General features: G+C 40.2%; 1 protein-coding gene across 19 annotated transcripts in view; it reads right to left on the bottom strand.

Moving 5' to 3' along the window:
* Positions 1 to 23,516, bottom strand: part of ARHGAP26 (Rho GTPase activating protein 26) — a 519,008-nt gene that overhangs the window by 158,463 nt on the left and 337,029 nt on the right. For all 19 annotated transcript variants that reach the window (XR_002522958.2, XR_004184011.1, XR_004184012.1 and 16 more), the window contains 3 exons: positions 23,272 to 23,359; positions 21,381 to 21,439; positions 19,716 to 19,821 (listed from right to left, as the gene is read on the bottom strand). Coding sequence is in view for 13 of the 19 variants with exons in the window: in XM_031666806.1 (XP_031522666.1) it covers positions 19,716 to 19,821; positions 21,381 to 21,439; positions 23,272 to 23,359 (253 nt within the window). In the remaining 6 variants the exon portion in view is untranslated. The remainder of the gene's footprint in view (positions 1 to 19,715; positions 19,822 to 21,380; positions 21,440 to 23,271; positions 23,360 to 23,516) is intronic.

The raw sequence follows: 23,516 nt of genomic DNA, 5'->3' as shown, positions 1-23,516 counted from the left end.
ACGTGCAATTGAAATGTTAAAGGCACACTTGTTAAAACTATGACAACTCTTGTTCTAGGTAACAATTAACTTTAATGGAACAATTCTAGAGTTATAATTAAAAAGTAACCAGCACAGAAAACACGCAGCTTTAGGCTATCCAGGCTTTGCTATCCATTATCTAATGATAACCACTTCTCTTCCCACCTTCCAGGCAGTCACAGTCCTCCTCCTGAGTTTCCCCAGGACCTATCTCACACCTTGGCACCAACACACAGAGCTGGAGTGTAGTTCACCTGTGGACAGGCCCATGCTACCCTCTAGGCTGTGAGTTTCTCCCTCCTAACAGAGAAGGTGTCATGTTCATCTTTGGATACCTGTGTCTAGCAGTGCGTCTGGCATGCTGTAGGCATGTGATAAAACAGTTGCTGAATGAGTTAGCAAGTCCAAACATGTCTTAGGTCTGAGACACCCAATGGAAAAGGAATCTCAAGTATAGGAGTTCTGGCAGACCTTCTCTAAAGGACCAGAGAGTAAATATTTAGCTTTTATAGGCCATGTGGTTTCTCTTGCAACTTCTCAACCTGCCATCCTAGCTCAAAGGCTGCCACAGACAATACATAAATAAATGAGCGTGGCTCTGTTCCAATAAAACTTTATGAACCCTGAGATTTGACTTCCATATAATGTTCATGTGTCATGAAATATTACTCTTCTTCTGATTTTTTCCTCAATTATTTTAAAATGTTAAAAAAAAAATTCTTAGCTTATAGGTCATACAAGAACCAGCAATGGAGGGTTCCAACCCCTTCTCTAGCAGATCTGGGCAGAGAGATTGATGGAAAAAGGCCAGGATGCCAGACAGACTGATATAGAAGAAGTAGAAGTAAAAGAGAAGAGAAAGTTCTATAATGGATGAAAAGTCAGTGGATCCTTACAGTACCTGTAAATAGGACAAAAACAATTCAGAAACACACACACACACACAATAATGCAGTTTGTTGTTATTTTTCTTTTATTTTAAACCAGTTCTATGTAACAGGAAAGGTCACTAATTAACTAATATCTAAGGAAGTCAGAAAAAAATTGGTATACTTAAAAGTCATTACAATACTAGTTAAAATGAAAAATGAAAAGCCACAAAAACCTTTTCAAGATAAAAAGTTTTACCACCATTTCTACATTGCTAAAATGTATTCTTTCTCTCTGCTGCCCACTCTCCAGTAAAAATGCAAATGAGCAAAAAGCAGACAAAAGTCAGGGAGCAAAAGCAGACAAAAGCGATTCTGTCTCTGAATAACCAAGGATTGACTGTCCTGTCCTGCCCAGTCCCACTGTATAAAATCATAGATGTCTTCGAAGTTAAAGCGAGCTCAGAGTCACAGAGTCTGCTCCTCTCATTAAAAAATAATTATAACTTTTTAAATAGCACACACGATTATTTCATTAAAATTCAAAAATAAAGAAGCCAGGAGAAGAAAACCCAAGTTAAGATACTGATGGCTACCCTTCTAGACAGTTTTCCTTGACTGCAGTGTGTGTACATACTTTTTAAATACAAAAATAATCCCTTTCATTTTGTAGATGAAGAAACTGAAGGCCTGGTACATACATAAAATGAGTTAAAGCCAGGATTAGAACCTCTTGCCTGCTGGGCCAGTGCTCTCCCCTGCCATCCCCTAATGGAAATAAATAATTAGCCTCATAGATAAGTCAGTACCTTTTCCATAGTAATTACTTAATATATTAATACATGGTGAAATGAATGATGCCAGCTGGGTTGACCCATTCCTTTACCTCAGTCTGGCTCTCTCTGAGCCAGCTTACTCAGAGATGCTCCCAGCTTTATCAATATCACTAGAGAGTATAGTTTTCAACAAGTTGTCAAATTCCAAAGAACACAAGGATACAAGGACAGCTTCCTTAATAGTAACTGGCATGTAACTTACAATTTTTGCTACTGAAGGTGCTTCACTTTGGAACTTACCGTTAAACTTTTTTTAAAAATGAGGCACTATTCTGGGTCCTTTACGGATTAGTTTATTAGGAATTCAGTTGGATTCTCCTCATCCCCTAAGGAGGAGCTAAATTAGAAGGAGCAAAAAGCATCAAGATATTTGTATAAGGTTTGCCTTAAGTTTCAGCTAAGATCAGATTTAACCATGACTAAAACAATTTCTTCTTTAAATTTTATTTTTTAATGGACAAATTATAATTGTATATATTCATGGGGTACATAGTGATGTTCTGATACACATAACGTATGGTGATCAGACCAGAGTAATCAGCATATCCATCACCTCAAACATTCATTGTTAACGTTCAATATCCTCCTACTGGCTATTTGAAACTATTTATAGTCATCCTAGAGTAGTATAAAACACTAGACTATATTTCTCCTATCTAGCTGTAATTTTATATCCTTTACAAATCCTTCCCTATCCTCCCTTCCCCCTACTCTTACCAGTCTCTAGTAACTTCTTTTTTCACTTTTTACTTCCATGTATTCTCTTCTACTTTTTACTTCTATGAGATCAACCTTTTTTAGTTTCCACATGAGTGAGAGCATGCAATATTTAACTTTGTTTCTTCACTTAGTATAATGTTCTTCTGTTCCATCCATGTTGCTGCAAATGACAGGATTTCACTTTTTTATGGCTGAATAGTATCCCATTGTGTATATATAAGTACCACATATTATCCATTCATCTGCTGCGGGACACGTAGGTTGATATCATATTTTGGTTATCATGAATAGTGGTGCAATAAACATCAGTATGCAGATGTCTCTTCAATATAATGATTTCCTTTCCTTTGGATAAGTTTCCAGTAGTGGGACTGCTGGATGATGTTGTTGTTATATTTTTACTTTTAAAAGAAACCTCCATACTGTTTTCCACAGTGGCTGTACTATGGAAAACATTCCCACCAATAGTGTATAAGACCCTCCTTTTCTCTGCATTCTCTCCAGCATTTATTTTTTTGCCTTTCTGATAACAGTCATCCTACAGTGAGATGATACTTTGCTGTGGTTTTAATTTTCATTTTCCTGATGATTAGTGTCACTGAACATGTTTTCATATATTTGCTGGCCATCTGTCTTTTTTGTTTTGTTTTGTATTGTAAGTGTGCATTTTATTCTTTCTTTTTTTTTTATACTTTAAGTTCTAGGGTACATGTGCATAACGTGCAGGTTTGTTACATATGTATACTTGTGCCATGTTGCTGTGCTGCACCCATCAACTCGTCAGCACCCATCAACTCGTCATTTGCATCAGGTATAACTCCCAATGCAATCCCTCCCCCCTCCCCTTTTCCCCCCTCCCCATGATAGGCCCCGGTGTGTGATGTTCCCCTTCCCAAGTCCAAGTGATCTCATTGTTCAGTTCCCACCTATGAGTGAGAACATGCGGTGTTTGGTTTTCTGTTCTTGTGATAGTTTGCTAAGAATGATGGTTTCCAGCTGCATCCATGTCCCTACAAAGGACACAAACTCATCCTTTTTTATGGCTGCATAGTATTCCATGGTGTATTTGTGCCACATTTTCTTAATCCAGTCTGTCACTGATGGACATTTGGGTTGATTCCAAGTCTTTGCTATTGTAAATAGTGCCGCAATAAACATACGTGTGCATGTGTCTTTATAGCAGCATGATTTATAATCTTTTGGGTATATACCCAGTAATGGGATGGCTGGGTCATATGGTACTTCTAGTTCTAGATCCTAGAGGAATCGCCATACTGTTTTCCATAATGGTTGAACTAGTTTACAATCCCACCAACAGTGTAAAAGTGTTCCTATTTCTCCACATCATCTCCAGCACCTGTTGTTTCCTGACTTTTTAATGATCGCCATTCTAACTGGTGTGAGATGGTATCTCATTGTGGTTTTGATTTGCATTTCTCTGATGGCCAGTGACGATGAGCATTTTTTCATGTGTCTGTTGGCTGTATGAATGTCTTCTTTTGAGAAATGTCTGTTCATATCCTTTGCCCACTTTTTGATGGGGTTGTTTGTTTTTTTCTTGTAAATTTGTTTGAGTTCTTTGTAGGTTCTGGATATTAGCCCTTTGTCAGATGAGTAGATTGCAAAAATTTTCTCCCATTCTGTAGGTTGCCTGTTCACTCTGATGGTAGTTTCTTTTGCTGTGCAGAAGCTGTTTAGTTTAATTAGATCCCATTTGTCAATTTTGGCTTTTGCTGCCATTGCTTTTGGTGTTTTAGACATGAAGTCTTTGCCCATGCCTATGTCCTGAATGGTACTACCTAGGTTTTCCTCTAGGGTTTTTATGGTATTAGGTCTAACATTTAAGTCTCTAATCCATCTTGAATTAATTTTCGTATAAGGAGTAAGGAAAGGATCCAGTTTCAGCTTTCTACTTATGGCTAACCAATTTTCCCAGCACCATTTATTAAATAGGGAATCCTTTCCCCATTTCTTGTTTTTCTCAGGTTTGTCAAAGATCAGATGGCTGTAGATGTGTGGTATTATTTCTGAGGACTCTGTTCTGTTCCATTGGTCTATATCTCTGTTTTGGTACCAGTACCATGCTGTTTTGGTTACTATAGCCTTGTAGTATAGTTTGAAGTCAGGTAGCGTGATGCTTCCAGCTTTGTTCTTTTGACTTAGGATTGTCTTGGAGATGCGGGCTCTTTTTTGGTTCCATATGAACTTTAAAGCAGTTTTTTCCTATTCTGTGAAGAAACTCTTTGGTAGCTTGATGGGGATGGCATTGAATCTATAAATAACCTTCGGCAGTATGGCTGGTTCAACATTCACAAATCAATAAACATAATCCAGTATATAAACAGAACCAAAGACAAGAACCACATGATTATCTCAATAGATGCAGAAAAGGCTTTTGACAAAATTCAACAGCCCTTCATGCTAAAAACGCTCAATAAATTCAGTATTGATGGAACGTACCTCAAAATAATAAGAGCTATTTATGACAAACCCACAGCTAATATCATACTGAATGGGCAAAAACTGGAAAAATTCCCTTTGAAAACTGGCACAAGACAGGGATGCCCTCTCTCACCACTCCTATTCAACATAGTGTTGGAAGTTCTGGCTAGGGCAATCAGGCAAGAGAAAGAAATCAAGGGTATTCAGTTAGGAAAAGAAGAAGTCAAATTGTCCCTCTTTGCAGATGACATGATTGTATATTTAGAAAACCCCATTGTCTCAGCCTAAAATCTCCTTAAGCTGATAAGCAACTTCAGCAAAGTCTCAGGATACAAAATTAATGTGCAAAAATCACAAGCATTCTTATACACCAGTAATAGACAAACAAAGAGCCAAACCATGAATGAACTTCCATTCACAATTGCTTCAAAGAGAATAATATACCTAGGAATCCAACTTACAAGGGATGTAAAGGACCTCTTCAAGGAGAACTACAAATCACTGCTCAGTGAAATAAAAGAGGACACAAACAAATGGAAGAACATACCATGCTCATGGATAGGAAGAATCAATATTGTGAAAATGGCCATCTGTCTTCTTTTGAGAAATGCCTGTTCAGATCACTTGCCCATTTTGTATTGGGATTTTTTTTTTCCTGTTGAGGTGTTTGAGTTCCTTGTATATTATAGATCAGATGAGTAGTTTGGAAACATTTTCTCTCATTCTATAGGTGTTCTTTTCATTCTCTTCATTGTTTCCTTTGTTGTGTAGAAGACTTTTAACAATGGGACTCTGACATCACATTTGTTTGTTTGTTTGTTTTTTGAGATGGAGTCTTGTTCTGTCACCCAGGTTGGAGTGCAGTGGAGTGATCTCAGTGCACTGCAATCTCCACCTCCCTGGTTCAAGCAATTCCCCTGCCTCAGTCTCCTGAGTGGCTAGGGTTACAGGCATGCCACCATGCCTGGCTAATTTTTTTGTATTTTCAGTAGTGATGGGGTTTCACCACATTGGCCAGACTGGTCTTGAACCCCTGACCTCAGGCAATCCGCCCACCTCGGCCTCCCAAAGTGCTGGGATTACAGGCACGAGCCACTGTACCTGGCCCACATTTATTTTTGCTTCTATTGATTGTGCTTTTAAGGTGTTATTCATAAAATCTTTTCCCAGAAAAATGTCCTGAAGCATTTCCCCTATGTTTTCTTCTAGTAGTTTCATTGTTTTGGGTCCTACATTGAGGACTTTGATCCATTTTGAGTTGATTTTTGTACAGAGTGAGAGGTGGTGGTCTAGCTTCATTCTTCTGTATGTGGATTATCCAGTTTTCCCAGTACCATTTATTGAAGAGATTATCCTTTCCCCAGTAAGTGTTCTTGGCACCTTTGTCAAAAATAAACTGGCTGGAGATATGTAGATTAATTTATGGGTTCTCTATTCTGTTCCATTAGTCTATGGGCCTGCTTTTATGCCAGTACCATGCTACTTTGGTTACTACAGCTTTGTGGTATATTTTGAGGTCGGGTAGTATGATACCTCTAGCTTTGTTCTTTCTCAGGACTGCTTTTGCTATTCACGGTCTTCTGTGGTCCCATATAAGTTTTAGGAGTTTTTATTTCTATTTCTGTGAAGAATGTTTTTTTTTTTTTTTTTTTCCTGAGATAGAGTCTTGCTCTGTTGCCCAGGCTGGAGTGCAGTGGCACAATCTTGGCTCACTGCAACCTCCGCCTCCCCAGTTTAAGTGATTCTCCTGCCTCTCAGCCTCCCAAGAGTAGCTGGGACTACAGGTGCACACCACCATGCCCGGCTAATTTTTGTATTTTTGGTAGAAACGGGGTTTTACCATGTTATCCAGGCTGGTCTCAAACTCCTGACCTCAGGTAATCCATCCATCTTGGCCTCCCAAAGTGCTGGAATTATAGGCATAAGCCACTTCACCTGGCTTGTCCTTGGTATTTTTATAGGGATTGCAATGAATCTGTAGATTGCTTAGGTAGTACTGTCATTTTAATGTTAATTATTCTGACCCATGAGCATGGGGTGTCTTTCCATCTGTTTGTATTCTCTTCAATTTCTGTCATCAGTGTTTTGTAGTTTCTCTTGTATAGTTTTCAATCTCCTTGGTTAAATTTATGCCTAGGTATGTGCCTATTTATGTCAAGAGTCACTATACATTAATAACATAACAAAGAAGGGATGATCTACATGTTTGCCAGTGTTCTTCACTTCATTAACAATCTGGCTAGGGCTGGGGAGAATGACCTTGTAGGACAGACAACATTTGGAAGGGAAGCTCATAACTAGGTAGCAGGCAAAGCAGTTTCAGTGGCAGCTCTATTATGAAGGGAAATGTAGTTCTTAAAGTAGCAAAATGGCAAGATTATCTTTTAATACAGAGAACAAGAAAACCTGACCAACCAGCTAGGCTGAGCAGCATATTTGACATGGGAACCCCCCATTTGCCTGGTGACTTAAAAGAAAGAGGTTTAAATGCACTGGATTCTGAGGACTGGTGAACCAAGAAGCTACCACTGGCACTCTACCAAACACCACTGGAGACAATTCTGGGCCCAGGGGACATATGAAGACATGCAGTGAAGGGAGGCCAGGCCTTTGGGAAGACCTAGTTCCTGCAAAAACAGAATCAAGCTTCTGGGGAACCAAGCTGTGTAACCAAGTATTAGGAAAATATCTGAATGCTGTTTGTTGTTTTGTATTTATTATGATGATGGTCTTATCTTCCACATAATGATGGATAATAGGGCTACTGAGGCACTTACAAGATCCATCACAGAGTTAAAATTTGTACCAAGACCTGAAACTTCTAATATAAAACAGGAATTCTCTAAGGCAAAAAACTGAATTTCAGCAAGCACGACTCCTATAAACAGCTGACATTTTTACTTGTTTGGTATCTTTTGAATGATGGCATCCAATTTTTCCTTGGCAAATTTCCAGTTGAATGTCTTTCTCCCGTTACATGTGGTCCTACCAAGAAAGACAGGTAAGTCCCCAACTAGCGCCTTACCACAGATGTGGGGACCTTACTCAGGAGAGACCATTACAATTCTCTTTACTAGAAATGTTAACCTGCAGTAGTTTCACAAGAGGACAAGGATAGTTGGAACTGAGACATCGTAAAGGTAGTGCCTGAAAAGGGCTACCCATGAGTTACCCGGATATTTTCCATTCATTCATTTATTCAACAAATATTTATTGAGTACCTCTTACTATGTGCAAGGCACTGATCCAGTTGCTAAGGCTACAGTAATATAGAGCAGACAGCAGTTGCCAACCTTGTGGAGCTTACATTTCAGGGAGAAGAAAACAACAATGAGTAAACCAATCAAATATATAGTATATTAGATACTGACATGTGTTATGGAAAAAAATTAAGCAATTCTAGTAGGTAGGGAATGAAAGGGCTGGAGATTGCAATCTTAAAACAATCGAGGAAGACCTCACTGGGGAGGAGAGAGGACCGCAGGAGGGGAGATGAGGTATGAGGCCTGAAGGACAGAGTGCTGGGGCACAGCAAACAGGACTGAGAAGCAGAAGTCAAGGAGGCAGGGGGAAAACCAGGAGAGTATGGTGTCCTGGAAGCCAAGTGAAGAAAGCTTATCAAGGAGGAGAGAGTGGGAATCTGTGTTAAATCCTTCAGAACAATTAAGAAAGGGAAGACTGAAATTGATTCAGCAACCTGAAGTCATCAGCAATACTGTTATGAGGCATTTCAGTGGACTAGTGTGCATAAAAGCCTGAGGTTCAAGAAAGAATGAGTGGGAAGAGAGGATTTGGGAACAGCAAGCACAGACAACTATTTGAGTTCTTCTAGGAAGAGAACAGAAAAATGGAATAGTACCTAGAAGGGGATATGGGATTGAGAAAGATTATTTGTAGTTGTTGCTTTTTCCTTTTTTACGTTTCAAAGGACTGCAGAAATTACAACATGCTTACGTGCTGATGGGAAAGATTTAGTAGAGACAGAAACGTTAATGACACAGAAGACAGAGGGAGAAACTACTGAAGCACCCAAGTCCTTACAGATCCAACAGGGAATCAATCGGCTCTAGTGTCCCAGGAAGGGAATGCCTTTAGGTAGGAGCATTGGGTTCCCCTGTCACACAGGAGAAATGGTAGAAACATGGGTACAGGTGTGGATATTGTGGTGGTGGCTTGTAGAAGTTCTCTTCTGATTGTATCTATTTTCTCTGTGGAATGAAAAGCAACATCTGAGATGATCATCTAGAAGAGAAGAAGAAATGGCCTAGGGAAACGTAGTAGGATGCCAGGTACCACAAGGGCCCTTGAGGTTGCTTTGCGATGTCTGATGGTTCAGTTCTACTTTCCATTACGTGATTGACCCAGGAGCCTTTCAATAAACTTTATTCCTTTTATTTATTTTTTATTTTATTTTTTGAGACAGGGTCTTTCTCTCTCACCCAGGCTAAAGTGTAGTGGCACAGTCTTGGCTCACTGCAACCTCTGCCTCCCTGGGCTCAAGCGATCGTCGTACCTCAGCCTCCCAAGTAGCTGGGACTACAGGTAAGTGCCACCACACCCGGGTAATTTTTGTATTTTTAGTAGAGATGGGGTTTCACCATGTTGACCAGGCTGGTATCGAACTCCTGGCCTCAAGTGATCTGCCTGCCTTGGCCTCCCCAAGTGCTAGAATTACAGGCGTGCGCCACTGCTCTTGGGCCATTTTTATTTTTTAAATTAGCCACAGTTGACATATGCTGCTTACAGCCAAAGAACTAATATACAAACTGTTTTTTGAGGCCTAGAGTGCCCCCATTTTCTCATGGAATATCTGACTTTAATAAAATAGTGATCCTATTCTACCCAATTCTAGGCACCACCAAGTACATAGCAAGACCTGCTTGCAATATACCAACAAGACCCAACATTTTGGGTTCTTCTACCGCCTACTGAAGAGAATCAAGAATAGTGACTTATAATACCAAATTGGAAACACGAAATAAATCAGGATGCTAAACTGCTGGAAGAAAAACATTCCTGTGCATGTGTGGAAGCAGAAAAGACGGATACCAAAATTCAAACCCCCTGAACTTTTCTTCAAGCCCTTTCTTTGAGTGAAACTGCAAAAGTGAAAAAATATCTACCAAGACAGAATGAAGCTGAATATAGGCATGACCTTCTTTAGAGTATAGATTAATACTTCAAACAGATTTCAGTAACTCGGGGAAGGAAATCCATGTGAAGACTGCTCCCGGGGGAAACTGGAAGGTCAAGGGGGTCGTTTTCACAGTAGATGGTCATGTTTAACCTGGGAATGGCATCTGAGAGGGCAAACTGAGTAAAACAGAAGGAAAGTCAGACTCTCCCACAAAGAGAAACATCTCAAAGATCACAAAGATGAGTGGAAATTTCCAGACCATGCAGACAAAGATGAGTCTTCATGATACAACGTGCCATCCCCCTCCAGGAAATTAACAGTTATTAAATTCTAGCAAAGACAGCTGCTTCGGAGATGAAATCAGCCTTGCGACACCAGGAAGCAGAAGTGGGAGGGGAGAGGGCAGGGGAGGGGGAGGGGGAGGTAACCTCCATGGAAATCAGCCCCACACAGCTTGTTCCTTCAAACAGGTGCACCACTCCACAGAGCATTTGAATCATGAAGAGCCTTGATATTCACAGGGAAGTGTGAGACTTGCAATAAGGTAGGACCTGAAACCAGATATGAACAGCTCTTTCTCCCAGCTGGCCCTGTGCTGGCTCATCTTTTGCTAGGAAAGGAGAGATGCTCAGCCCGTTGGGCCAAATGCACACAAACTGCCAAGAAACCACAAGCAAGGCAAAAACAAACACATGCACACACAGAAATCTCCCAAGTGGACAAGAGCTGTGTGTGCTATGTTTTCAGCATCCAGCCCTAAGGGTTTTGCTTGCCAATAACAAAACTATGAAGAAAGCCCCATCTAGTCAGCAAGGACGACTTATTTTGGTTTTAACAATTGCTCCAATTTCCCATACCCTGAAGCCAGCTCTATCATGTTCTTTATCCCGCTCCCTGATTTCTCCAACAGATTGTAGAAATTAACATTTATGGAAGGGATACTACATGCCAGGCACTCTTCTAAGAACTTTGTGTAGATTAATTTAATCTGCACAACTCTAAAAGGGTGGGCACTATTATTGTATTACTTTAGGTTTTCCAGAAGGAAGAGACTTGAAGTACAGTCACGCATTGCTTAACAATGGCGATATGCTGAGAAATATGTTGTTAGGCGATTTCATTGCTATGTGAACATCACAGAGTGCATTTGCACAAACCCAGATAGATGGTCGAGCCTGCTGCACACCTAGGCTCTATGGTATAGCCTATTGCTCCTTGGCTACAAACCTGCACAGCATGTTTGTACTGAATACTGTAGGTAACTGTGACACAATGCAAAGTATTTGTGCATCTAAACATAGTTAAACATAGAAAAGGTAGAGTAAAAACATAATATAATCTTAAGGGACCACTGCTATATACGTGGTTCATTGTTGATAGACACGTTGTTATGTGGTGCATGAGTACATAAAGGCTTACCTGACACCACTTTACCAGGGGATTCTTGGGGGAATGAGGCAGAGAAGAGAAGCTAGACCCCACCTGGTTCAAGCACTAACACAATTGCTCAATCTCTTGAGACCATCTTCAAAGAGGCTGTTTAACAACCGCTTCTGGGATACTCAGCTCCCTTCTCCCACCGACCAAAGGTTTTCCCCTCAGAGTGTTTTAACTTCCCCTTGTCCCAGAGTATCTGTGTGTGAATGTCATTTTGTGTCACGCCTCCCTAGGGTGGGAGGTAAGAAATGCGGGCATGAGGCTCCAGGCTACCAGGCTGCCCTTGCAGGAAGGGTGGCGGAACCCACACAGAAGTGGTCATCTCAGTGGTGGCTGCAATACAAACAGGAGAAGCCAAGAAAACCTGATGTGCTAAGTTAAAACTTTCTGATACGATTATTATCATCTTTTTCAGATGAGGAAACTCAGGCATAGAGAAATAATTCAAATGCAAGGTTACATAAGAGATGAGATCAAAATCAGGCAGTTTGGCTACAGAATGTTCTCTCTTAACCACTGTGCTCTTGTGTCCTACAGATTAACTTCATATCCGTAGAAGTCTGCCAGCTGCCACATTTGAGCCACAATTGTTCTGAAGAGCTGGTGAGAAACCAGTCAATATAAGAACATAAGTATCACAGATAACACTCATAACGCAATTCAAAGAGGATGCAGCAAGAGAGGACTCCAGTACCCAAAATAGTGTGAGCGAATCAATTTATACACCACCACTCAGCCAAAAAGAGAGGCATTTCATGAAGAACATGCTCCCAAGGCCAATGTATAAGAAATCTAAGCTCTGCTAAGGATTAGCAAGGAAGAAACTGAGTCATCTTCATGTTTTCTGACACTCTCACTTTTATAATACTCCCGAAATGAAAGGCGGCACCAAGAAAGAAAGAAAAACAGTGTGTCTTCCTCCCACTCCTCCCTTAATTTGGGAGGGGATTCCGTGGACTCAGAAAAGGAAGAGATGAATCAGAAAACAGGAAATTTATTGAGAAAATAAATGCAAACATAAGTGGAACAACTCAAAACAAACAAGAGACCCAAATCAAAGGAGCTCTAAGACTGCTGAACATTAACAGCTTGAAGTCAAGCATTTCCCCTTTCAGAATGGGTGTTACGTGTGATGGGAAAGATTTAGTTCCTTGAATTCAGAAATTTTGTTGGGTTTTTTAAGGCAAAAAGTTTAAACTGAACTGATATCTTTCTTTCTCCTATCTCTAAACGCTACGAAGCCACAGAACAGAGAAATTCTTGGGTTGAAAGTAAGCAAAGGTCTGGCGGTGAGGCTAAATAATGCTGAGCTCTAATTTCTCCCTCTGCATTTCCATTAATTTAAAGTGCTAAGTTGCCTGTTTGCTTTAAAATATGTCGTTGTGCTCTGCGCAATGTCCCTTTAAATAGATTTTCCTTTGACTCTGCCAAAAATAGCTGGAGAAGGTCCTTTGAGAATCCCATTCTTAGCCTTTAAAAAAAATGCACTCTTCTTCCTGCTCCATACCCATAAATAGGCCGGGAAGCGGTATCACTCACTTCTTTCACGGACCTCCCATCTATCAGAAATAATAAATCTTTCAGGAAAGAAAGAAAAAAAAAAAAAGAGTCAGTCAAGGAAGTAACTCCCTTAGCCCATTTCTGCTTGCTCATTTATGTGATTCATCAAATATCGAGCTCCTCTTTTGGCATAAGCCAATAGGTAGGCAAGGATTGAAAACCCAAATGCCTACAACACGGCCAGGCAGGTAGGAGACCTGAAAGAAGTAGGCCGGGAGCAAGAGACCACAGGGACTGTTAGGAACTAAGGCAAACTGGAGAACGCACACCCTGGGGGATAGGGTGTGGCTTCTACTCAGCCCCAGTCAACTGTTAGCAGGGAGATACAAATTTTTCAAGTAAAATCGCCCCCTTTAAAGATGTTGGAAACCTGTTCAAAGTTTCAAAACAGTACTGTGTAGGACACCAACACCACCAAACACATGTGTGGGCTGCTCTGGCCATGGGCTTCATTTGCAACTTCTAGGTAAGAAACAAAGACAAGGGAGACAGACTGCCCATCCCCTGGGAGCTTAAGATGTCACAAGAGGGAGAGATACACACCTGGGCAAACTGTCCCACCAGGTGGAATGTGATACATGCTAAAAGAGAGGAACAAGCAAAGGCTGTGGAAGCTCAGGAAAGCAAGAGGGCACTTGTGGCAGGAAGGATTCTTGTTGGCAGTGACATTTGAGCTGATGTTAGAAGAATGAGGTAGCCTTTGGCAGGCAGAGGCTGGGGAGGGGCCACTCCAGACAGGAGAAAATGAATTGCAAAAGGTAAAAAGATGGAGCAGTAGGTGGGTATTTGAGAAGCGGTCAAGAGACTCTTCATGCGTTTGCCCAACAAATATTCATGAGTGTCTACTGTGTGCCATGCAGTAGGGACAGGATGGTGATCATGAGAAACAGACACAAGATGAAACTGCAAATTCCAGAAACGTCTGGTCCAGACAGGGCTTTGGAGGCCATTTCCAGGGTTTTATCTTAAGAGCAATGGGGAAGCTGCCTTTGAAGTTTTTTTTAAGCAGGGGAATCACATGCTGAGATTTGCAGTTTTCAAAGTTCCCTGGAAGCACAACATGCACTCTGCGGACTGGAGGGGAGCCAGAGCTCCACCAGCCAGAGCAACAGGGAGGAGGCCTTCGCAAGCAGACTGGGAAAGACACAATGGCAGCTTGGACTACAGGAGTACTGATGGAGACACAGAAAAGTAGACAGATTCAAGAGATAGAAAAGGGTTGGAATCACTAGAACTCCGAGTTCCTGGTGGGAGTCAGCGAGGAAAAAGCCTGATGGGACTGGAGAATGGGGTCAATGTGGCTGCGTGGGGGTATCAGGCCATACCACCAGTGGCCCAGCGGCCAAGCAATCCTGCACTGGCAGCACTGCGGTATTCAGTGGTTACTAGAGAGAACAAAGGTTCCAGAGCCAAGGTGTATGGCTGAGGGAAGGCAGCCAGAGAAACTCACAGGAGCTTTCCATCTTAGAAAGCCATTATCTCAAAATACTGTTTTCTTTAAATGTGTTTTGTAAAATTCTACGGCTATTTTATTTGGACTAGTCTTGATGGCAAAGGAATAACTAGTTCTTCTCATGTTTAACAGTTCATCGGTGAGTTAAATCTTATCTTCTAGACGGGATGGAGAAAGAAGAAATATTAGAGTATTAGAACATAAAGACAACGTGTTTATGTTGTCTTAATGTTCACTTCCTTTTATTTTGAACCCTTCTTAAGAACTTCAAGGAATGCTACTGAACCGCTAGGGCTCATCCTCCTTGGTGCCAATGCCTGGCAAGACTTTTTTTTTTTTAAATAACCACAAGCATTTGTACATGAACCCAATTCACTGTTTCTAGATCATTAAAGAAATATGAATACATCCTTTTTGATTTGCAGGGATGCCTGGAAGTACTCAGACTCAAGTCACAGGAACAACAACAACAAAAAAAACCCAAGCTACAATGTGCTCAATCCTTGGTAACTTCTGCCAACAGAGTCTACATATTTTGATAAGGTCTCACTTGTATGCCAAGTATTTTCCCCACAATATTCCTTTATAATCCCAGTGATCTACAGAATTTTGTCCATTTTGGAAAGTCACAACATATAACAGATGATCAAAATAAACATTAGAAAATTGGGTAATGAAAAGAACAAATAGGGAATCAGCAAGTGGTAATGGAGTAAAGTCAATTTTGCTATCTTTATTACCCTCTCTTACCTCCCACCCCCTAAAATCTTGTAATTTAGGGCCTATGTGCCCACATTGCAGATGTACTCATCTCTCCTCCCAAAATTGGTCTTTTTGTCCCATATATCTTGATTGTGTTAGTACACCATGCAAGAGACTTAATACTCTCTGATGAATGTGATTTACCAAGACTACTTGCCGCAGACACCGTGGGCTGTCTTTATTCTGTCAAAGCTCTGCCTTTATTCTGACATCCAATCCTCCCACAAGTGGCTCAGATAAATCCTGTTGGATGGAAAATAATCATGGTGGTCTCCAGTGACTGCTCTGGACCAATGAGATGTGACATAAAGTGTGCTGGAGGATGTCTGGGAAAAGTATCATCCTAGCTCTTAAAAAGGGACTCAGAGAAGAAATAATGCCTTTTCTGCTTCTGGACAAGCACTGACATGCAAGGACACAATGCAGTACACTGGGACTCTGCAAGGAGCTAGCCAACACAAGATGCTGACTGAGCAGGAACATGGAAATAGCTTGAGTCCTTCATGAGCTGAGAAACTAACCAACTCTCAGGACAGATTCTGTGTCATGACACAACAGATCTCCTTATTGTTTAAGCCATTTTGAATTGGATCTTCTGTTTCTTGCAGCCCAAAGCATCCTAAATGATACCATATCTCTCTGGGGAAGCAAAACAGTCTTCTGCCTCTCCAACACCCCCGCAACAAAGGAACAGTTGCTCCAAAAAAGGAAAGAGACTAAGGTTTATTTCTCAATAAGTATTTTGGGAAAACCAGCTGTGAAAAGGTATTTTTAATATCTACTCCTGATGTATGAAGGGTTCTTTGAAATCCTTCCTCACTGCATACACTGTAATAAATCCACATGAGCCACTACGAATGGTATGTGTGGGGATATACAACATACTTGGAGCCATAATATGTAAACATTAGGAAATTACCATGAAATTAGTCTTTTTTACTCATCTACTCTTATTTCCTCTTACGATTATAAGAGTGGGATATTTTTCTTGTGTCCTGCTCCACCTGATAAAAATAACAGAATTATACAAATGGAGGAGAAAGAAAACTGAGGCTCAAAGAGGTAGAAAAATTGGCACAAGGATCCACAGCTAGCTGGGAATGATTTTTTTTTCTTAAGTAAAAATGCCTTTTGCGTGATTTTAAAACAAAAACATTTGTTGAAAACTCAATGCAAAGTCAAACTGCAAAGACTTGGAAAGTCAAAACTGGATTTTTAAAAGCTAATTTAATCATGACAATAAAATCTCCCTTTTGAATTCACTGCTTTGAGCTTCTTCTTTCTAATATTCACCTACATCCCAATCCATATTCCTCTCAATACCATTTCTCTCTCCTAGAAAATCCTTGCGTATGGCCCATTCTCTGAGCCAGTGGTTCTTAGATCACTGTTCACATAATAATTACCTGGGAAATAAATCAGAAATGCAGATTCCCAGGCAGAGAGCCTGACTGAGTAGACCCACAGAGCCCAGAAATGTCAATCAATGTAAACAAGCACCCCGGGTGATTCTAACCATCCTTTGAGGCACATGACTCCAGACTGTATACTAGATTCCAAGATCCAAACAGAAAACATCTAATTATCATAGTAGATTTAAGCTGAAACTACAAAAATATGTGCATGGTTGCCTATAATTTTTATGTTCCCTCTGAGGTCTGAAACAAATCCAACATCTCTATGATTTGGATGTGCCCTGGTAATCATTTGCTTTAGAGGTTTGGAGTTTTTATCCTTCCCCCGACCCAAGACTTTTTCCCCGCCTCTGCATGAATTTTTAGCTGGGATTTAATAAAAAATGCCTTAATTCTCCCTCTGTGGCTAAGGGAAATCAATTTTGGAAAATGTTTCAAAAGAGTACTTTAAAAAATATACAATACAAAATGTCTTGCCTTTGAACCAGAATTCTGAGATGCACAAGGCAAACAGTAGGTAATGAGAGAAGTAAACACCAGTTTTCCAGCAGAATCAGCCCTGAAACCAAAACTTAGGAAGGAAGCTGACCATTAAGTAAGTAGCCCAGAGGAACAATAGCTCAGGCGTAGCCTAGGGTAAGTCTAAACCTGAGAAAACTGGAATTAGACAAACTTCTTGTCCCAAGTTAACTTTCCCTTACCGCTTGATTTTAAAATAAGGACAGTGCTGTAAATGAGAATATAAAGTTTAAGTGGAATCTTAGAACTCCTCTGGATGCCAAAGAATTCTTTCAGACCTAAATAAATACTCTTTACTGGATTCAACACTGCTCATTCATATCCTTCTCCACAGGGACATTTTAAATATAGAGGCTTGGGAGACCAAGAACACAGCACGCTAAGAATTTAAGTCTGCTATAGTCTAATACTAGCGCTAACCAACTCACATTACAGCATGAGAGCTTGTCTATAGGTAGATTTCTTGATAATTAAATGAACAAGAAATGCCATAAAACCACAGAAAATCATTCTCAAGTTTCAAAGATAAGACATAATGTTCAAGAAATGCTATGAAGTAAACAACTCCAGCAAGAAAATTGCTTTAAATTGGTTAGAAGGCCAAAAAAACAAAAAAGTGTCAAGGTCACAACTGTGATTTGCAAATTCCAGTTTATAACTCTTAGGTTAGTAACAAGGATGGACTGAATGTAATGGGATTGAAGGGGGAAAGAGTGGAAAAAGGAAGAGAAAGTGAGTCATCCAACCAGGAGATGAACAAGTTCAACTGTTCAAGACCTACCTTAAGGGTTTGGTTTTGTTTTTTAAATCTTTTTTTCTTCTTCTTTAAAGACTCCTAACAATCCTAAAGGAAATTTAAGAGTAGGAGAAATGCAACACTGGCTCTGCTGGGTCACCCTTCACTTTTGGTCTCTCTCGGTTCAGTTAAGCTCCTTCCAATTGCACAGCTTGAAAAGGCCCATGGCTTTCAGATGTTTCCTAACCCTTCTCCAGCTGCTTTCCGCAGGCCTGAAGGCCTCTTTAAGACCCAATGGCCATGAAGCAGTCATGAGCTTCCCCACACATACTAGGCTGGAGGGTGCACCTGGAACCTCCTGTGTCTTGGTGTTTGTCCTTCAAGTGTGCAAAGTTTTGCAACTAAGATCTAAACCAGCTTCTCTGCTTAACAAACGCCTGACTCTAGGTTGTGTGGAACCGGTACTAAACTGTCATCTCAGAGCATCTGGAGTTACTTTTTAAAGCCCAGTTCCCATTATTTTAAACATGCTTCATCAGGATTCTTTGACACCTTTAGGGCATTATCCTGGAAACTTGCATGTTATCTGCTATGCTTCCTAAGTACTCCTGAACAAGCAGCTCTGATATGGGAAGCCAAGAAAAAAAAATTGGTCAATAATGGAGCAACCATGGCTTTGCCAAATTGCTTTCCAACAACACACAAAATACTCTTGCTTCTTGATGGAAATGAGGACATGGTTGAAATCTTCATGATATATATCACTCTTTTTTCCAAAGGCAATATCAAGTGCTTGACAGAAAGATGAAAACTAACCATTACAATCTCACTCAGAAGAATATCAACTTATCCCAAAGAAATACCCTAATGGCATAGCAAAGTGTGGACTATAAAGGCCAAATTTATAACATGTCAGTTCAGTAGAATGTAGGGTTTAATAATTTAGGTTAACTGTTATGCTCTCATTCTTTTCTTTTGCTCCAGTCTGCAATCAAGAACATACCACCAAAGTCAATGGAAGGTTAGAACACACACACAAGTAGTGATGAATGCAGCACGGGAAGTCAGAAATGCCACTTGTAAACGGGTCGAGGAACAGTAAATACACAAATATTCAAAACCATTCCAAGACTGTAAATGCTCCTAGCAGAAAAGCAGGTCCCGACTGAATGCTTTGATTATCTCAGAGGACAAGCGAGTATTTGCTGAAAACAATTCCTTTACTCTTTATACTTCTTCAAAGGCTTTAATGCATGTAACTTCAAAAATCAATGATCCTTGCCGAAAAAGGGGAGTCTATTATCCACATTAGACAGAATGGGGAAACTAAGGAATAGAAAGTTCACTGGTTTGTTCAGGGCTGGTTAAGCAGCAGGTTAATAACAGAGTCAGCTCTAGAATCCAGGCCCCCTTACTGAAGACCCAAATTCTGTAAACCCATAACATATTTTTGTTTGTTCTTGATGAGCATAAGAACTTATAATCCCACAAAATTCTGTGTGGCAACCTGGTATCATGGACAACACACTCCAGTTTGCCCTTGATCATCACAGGCAAAATCCCCCTGAAAACTCGGCTTCGTGGCCTGGATGAAATGAGCACTTCCCCAGCATCCTCTGGGAAGGCCATCTGGCATTTGCTGCTGTTCTCCACTGCAATTAACATTTCACACATTTCTTTCCTAAGCCTCCAGCATACCTGATGCAATAGTGGGAGAGAGAAACAAAAGCAGAACTGAGATCAGCTTCACTGCTAAGATAAGAACTTTCAGGGGTAAGAAAAGGGCTAGTAATTGGTCTTAAACCTACTTCGCCAAGTGGTTCATGAGCAGCTGTAACATCTGCCGATTTTTTTCTGGGAGCCGATGAACAAGGCTGTGGATTTCAGAGACCCGAGACTCCTGGTTCTCCAGTTCTGCAAAGGAAGGAGGGAGATAATATTTTATCAGTGTCACAGCTAAACAACTTTAAGAATGAAAAATCAAGGGAAACCAAAGGATGGGCACTAACAGACCAAGGATTTCTCAAAGATTTACAATCTTGTCTTGTGTGCATACTGCATGGCCAGCATGACTAGATCTGGAAGTCCTTTTAATGGTGCTTTCTGGAACAGGGTTGCCAAAAAAAACCGTCATCAAAAAATCCAAACCAAGGTGATGATGTGATGAAATGGAGCCAGTCAACTGCACACTCAGAGCTGCTCCTGAGAACAAACTCAGGAGTAGCTGGCTCCCTAAAGGGAAGACTTCATTTCAAGGAAGTAAGGAACTTTATGCACTTGTAAAGTGATAAACAAATCTTACATGAATAACATTGCAAGGGTTTCAAATATCAAAATAACATCTCAAGACGGCATCAAAGAAATCAAAGGAAAATGTCCAGTATCCTCAAGTCACGTATGACAACCAGCCTGCTAGAAAGAAAGTAATGGCAGACAAAATATTCAAGTCTTTCTGCCAACTTGTAACCTAAATCACGGCTTGTCACATTCTCTTGGTTGAACCTGGGTAAGTGGCTTTCTTACTCTGGCAAATAGATTGATGGTGTTCATCACACCTATTTATAGAACTGATGTGAGGTTTAAGTAGAGAATGGTCGCTATGGGTTTGTAATTTCTCTAGAAAGAAATGACATAAACACCATCTTTGCTCCTAGCTTTCTCCTTCCTGTTTTAAGGGGACAACTATGAGTAGATAAGGACACCAGAACATTAGGTACTACTAAATTAGGCCAGTAGTAGCTACCAGAGTAAATATATTTTAAAGGCTGAAAGGAACCCAGGAGAGGCACAAGTTATCGACATAATAATACTGTGAAGATTCATGCTGGATTTAAATCTGATACAGAATCTTTCTGCCTCTTTACAAGAGGCCTGACCCATGTAGCCAGAGATTCCAGTATACTTAGAGTAGCTTGCACCTAATCCCTATGTATTTTAATACCAGTAATATGACACCAGGGACCTGGATGATATAGCTGAAGAATGATCAGAAGCTGTAAATGGAAGACATAATGGAAAAGAGGACTGTGAAGTTATATAAATGGTATCATATTCAGGGAAACATTTCCAATGCTCAATTTAGGTAATGTGCAATGTCTGATTCATTCTGCAAAATGCTACTCAAAGGCTGGAAAAAACCTAAGAAGTTAGAACTCCAATAATCAAAACTAGAAAGGCAAACTTGTTTTTCTCTATCCCTCCAACATCCTCCTCCCCTAAACAAAAAAAAAAAAAAAAAAAAAGACTTCTGAAGATTCTCTCTCCTGCTGTAATTTCAATGTGGTAGAAAGGTCCTTAGCAATCCCTATTTGGTTTCATTTTTATTCTGTGTTAGAATCTCATGAGTATGTTATGTGGCCAGTTTACATGCAGAATATGAAGGGTTAGGTAATGTTTATTTTGGGATACTGACTCTTCTTTGAAATAGAAAAATCTATTCCCTTCCCCTTAAAACTGAGACAAAAAAGACTTACTTGCTGCTTTGATGAAACTTCTTTGAAACTGGTACATCATGAGTGGTCCTGGAAGCATTCTGGAGTGAAAGGAGACAGGCCAATCAGCTTAATAATAAGAATAATCATATTTTCTCTAAATAGCAGCCTAGAGACTGACAAACTGTATTACATTTCTCAAAGACAAAGATCACAGGGAAACAGTAACAATGCAGTTTCCCTATTGCAAGAGTTCAGAGATTTCATCCAAAATTTTTATTCTCTCTCTTTTTCAGAGGAATAGATACAACTATGTTTCATTGTCAACACTAAAATAGTGCTAATGCAAGAGTCTAACACAAAATAAGAGATTTCCTTTTCAGTCAGTGACTCACCTATCAACAATAGCATTTTAAGATGTGTCTGAGAAACACGCAACTAACTACATATTTGCAATTCTTGATCTTCCCAGAGGCTTGTTGTTAGAATCAATTCATCTAGAAACACTATAAAAGACTTTTGTAGGTGTTTTGGTTGTGAATTCCCTATGGAATATTGCTCCAGAATTCTAAAGGGCTAGAACCCCTAACATTATGTACGATATAAACAAATTTTACCTGCTAGGGTATGAGTATGTTTAACCATAAACTTGAGTTTTTTTCTGATAGTTCAAATAAGAAACTTCTTGATAGGACTATACATTATTCTTGGCTCAGATTTTATTCTCATTGGGTCCCTTAATTCGACTCCTAGTTTTAGTTAACACATTATGTCTTACTCTTGACTCTAATTACCCAATAGCCAATAAAATCTACAACAGCAATTCCTTTTCTGTGGCCTCCTTCCTTTGCTTTCCAGCCAACTGCATCTTCAAAAAATCTGCACAAAGACTTATGCTATTTCTGATGACCATTCTCCTCTCCTTTTAAGACTAGGTCCCGGCCGGGCACAGTGGCTCAAGTCTGTAATCCCAGCACTTTGGGAGGCCGAGACGGGCGGATCACAAGGTCAGGAGATCGAGACCATCCTGGCTAACACTGTGAAACCCCGTCTCTACTAAAAAAAAAATACAAAAAACTAGCCGGGCATGGTTGTGGGTGCCTGTAGTCCCAGCTACTCGGGAGGCTGAGGCAGGAGAATGGCGTAAACCCGGGAGGCGGAGCTTGCAGTGAGCTGAGATCTGGCCACTGCACTCCAGCCTGGGCAACAGAGCGAGACTCCGTCTCAAAAAAAAAAAAAAAAAAGAAAAAAAAAAGACTAGGACCCACCTTTTTCTGTAAGAAGAACTATGGTATTCCTGTCTTTCAAGTCCAGCATAAATACTTTGGTTTATTCATGAAACTAAGATGCAGGCAGCTGGTCAATAACCCAACCCTTAATAATGAAAGGAGGTATAAAGAGGGTTCAGTAATATCATTTATAAATGATACAAGGAAAATAGTATCTCCAGGGAGATAATATTGTCCAATCTAAGGGAAGGAGTCAAAAAGGAGTTCCATTACATTCTCATTTTTAAGAACCACTGTCAGCAGTGTACTCTGTGTAAAGTATGAAACTATCAAAATACATGGGGTATGTAATCATGCATTCTTAACTGAATATGATTCATGATTCCTTGTGTTCTTAACAGATTATTCAGGGACTTTGGGGAAGACCCCATTGTAGGGTCTGTTCAAGGCTAATTATCACAATACTTCTCATATAGAACAAAGTTTCCTAAATCACTCATGGTGTCATTGCACAAAGGCAACCCATCAACTATGGATGATTTACAATTGGTTTGACCAGCTGAGCTAAACGCACCCACACAGAAGCTGTTTCCACATCTCAAACACCCACCCGACAGCTCTCCGGAGTCTGAAAATAAAACTGCTTTCTTCCTGATTGCATGATAACTAGCTGGCACTCTGCCTTGCAAATGGAAAGTCCCTACCTTAGGTAGGTCTTCAGAGCACTAGTGATGGTCTTTATCTCCCATTCAGCACAGATATCTGTTTCTGTCTCAGAAGCAGTCTTGGGGTCTAAAATGAAGAAAAGACAATACATAAAGCACAGCATAAAATGGAACTAATAAATAAGCACACATAAAGGCATCCAATCTTGCTAGTAACTAGAGAAATGCAAAGTAAAACACGACGAGAATTTTTTAACCTATTAAATTAGGAAAATGTGTAAAAA

Source organism: Papio anubis, chromosome 5 (genome assembly GCF_008728515.1).
Source record: "Papio anubis isolate 15944 chromosome 5, Panubis1.0, whole genome shotgun sequence".
Taxonomy (NCBI): Eukaryota; Metazoa; Chordata; class Mammalia; order Primates; family Cercopithecidae; genus Papio; species Papio anubis.
Note: the sequence above shows the minus strand (reverse complement) of the source record. Positions and strands in the feature narration are given on the sequence as shown.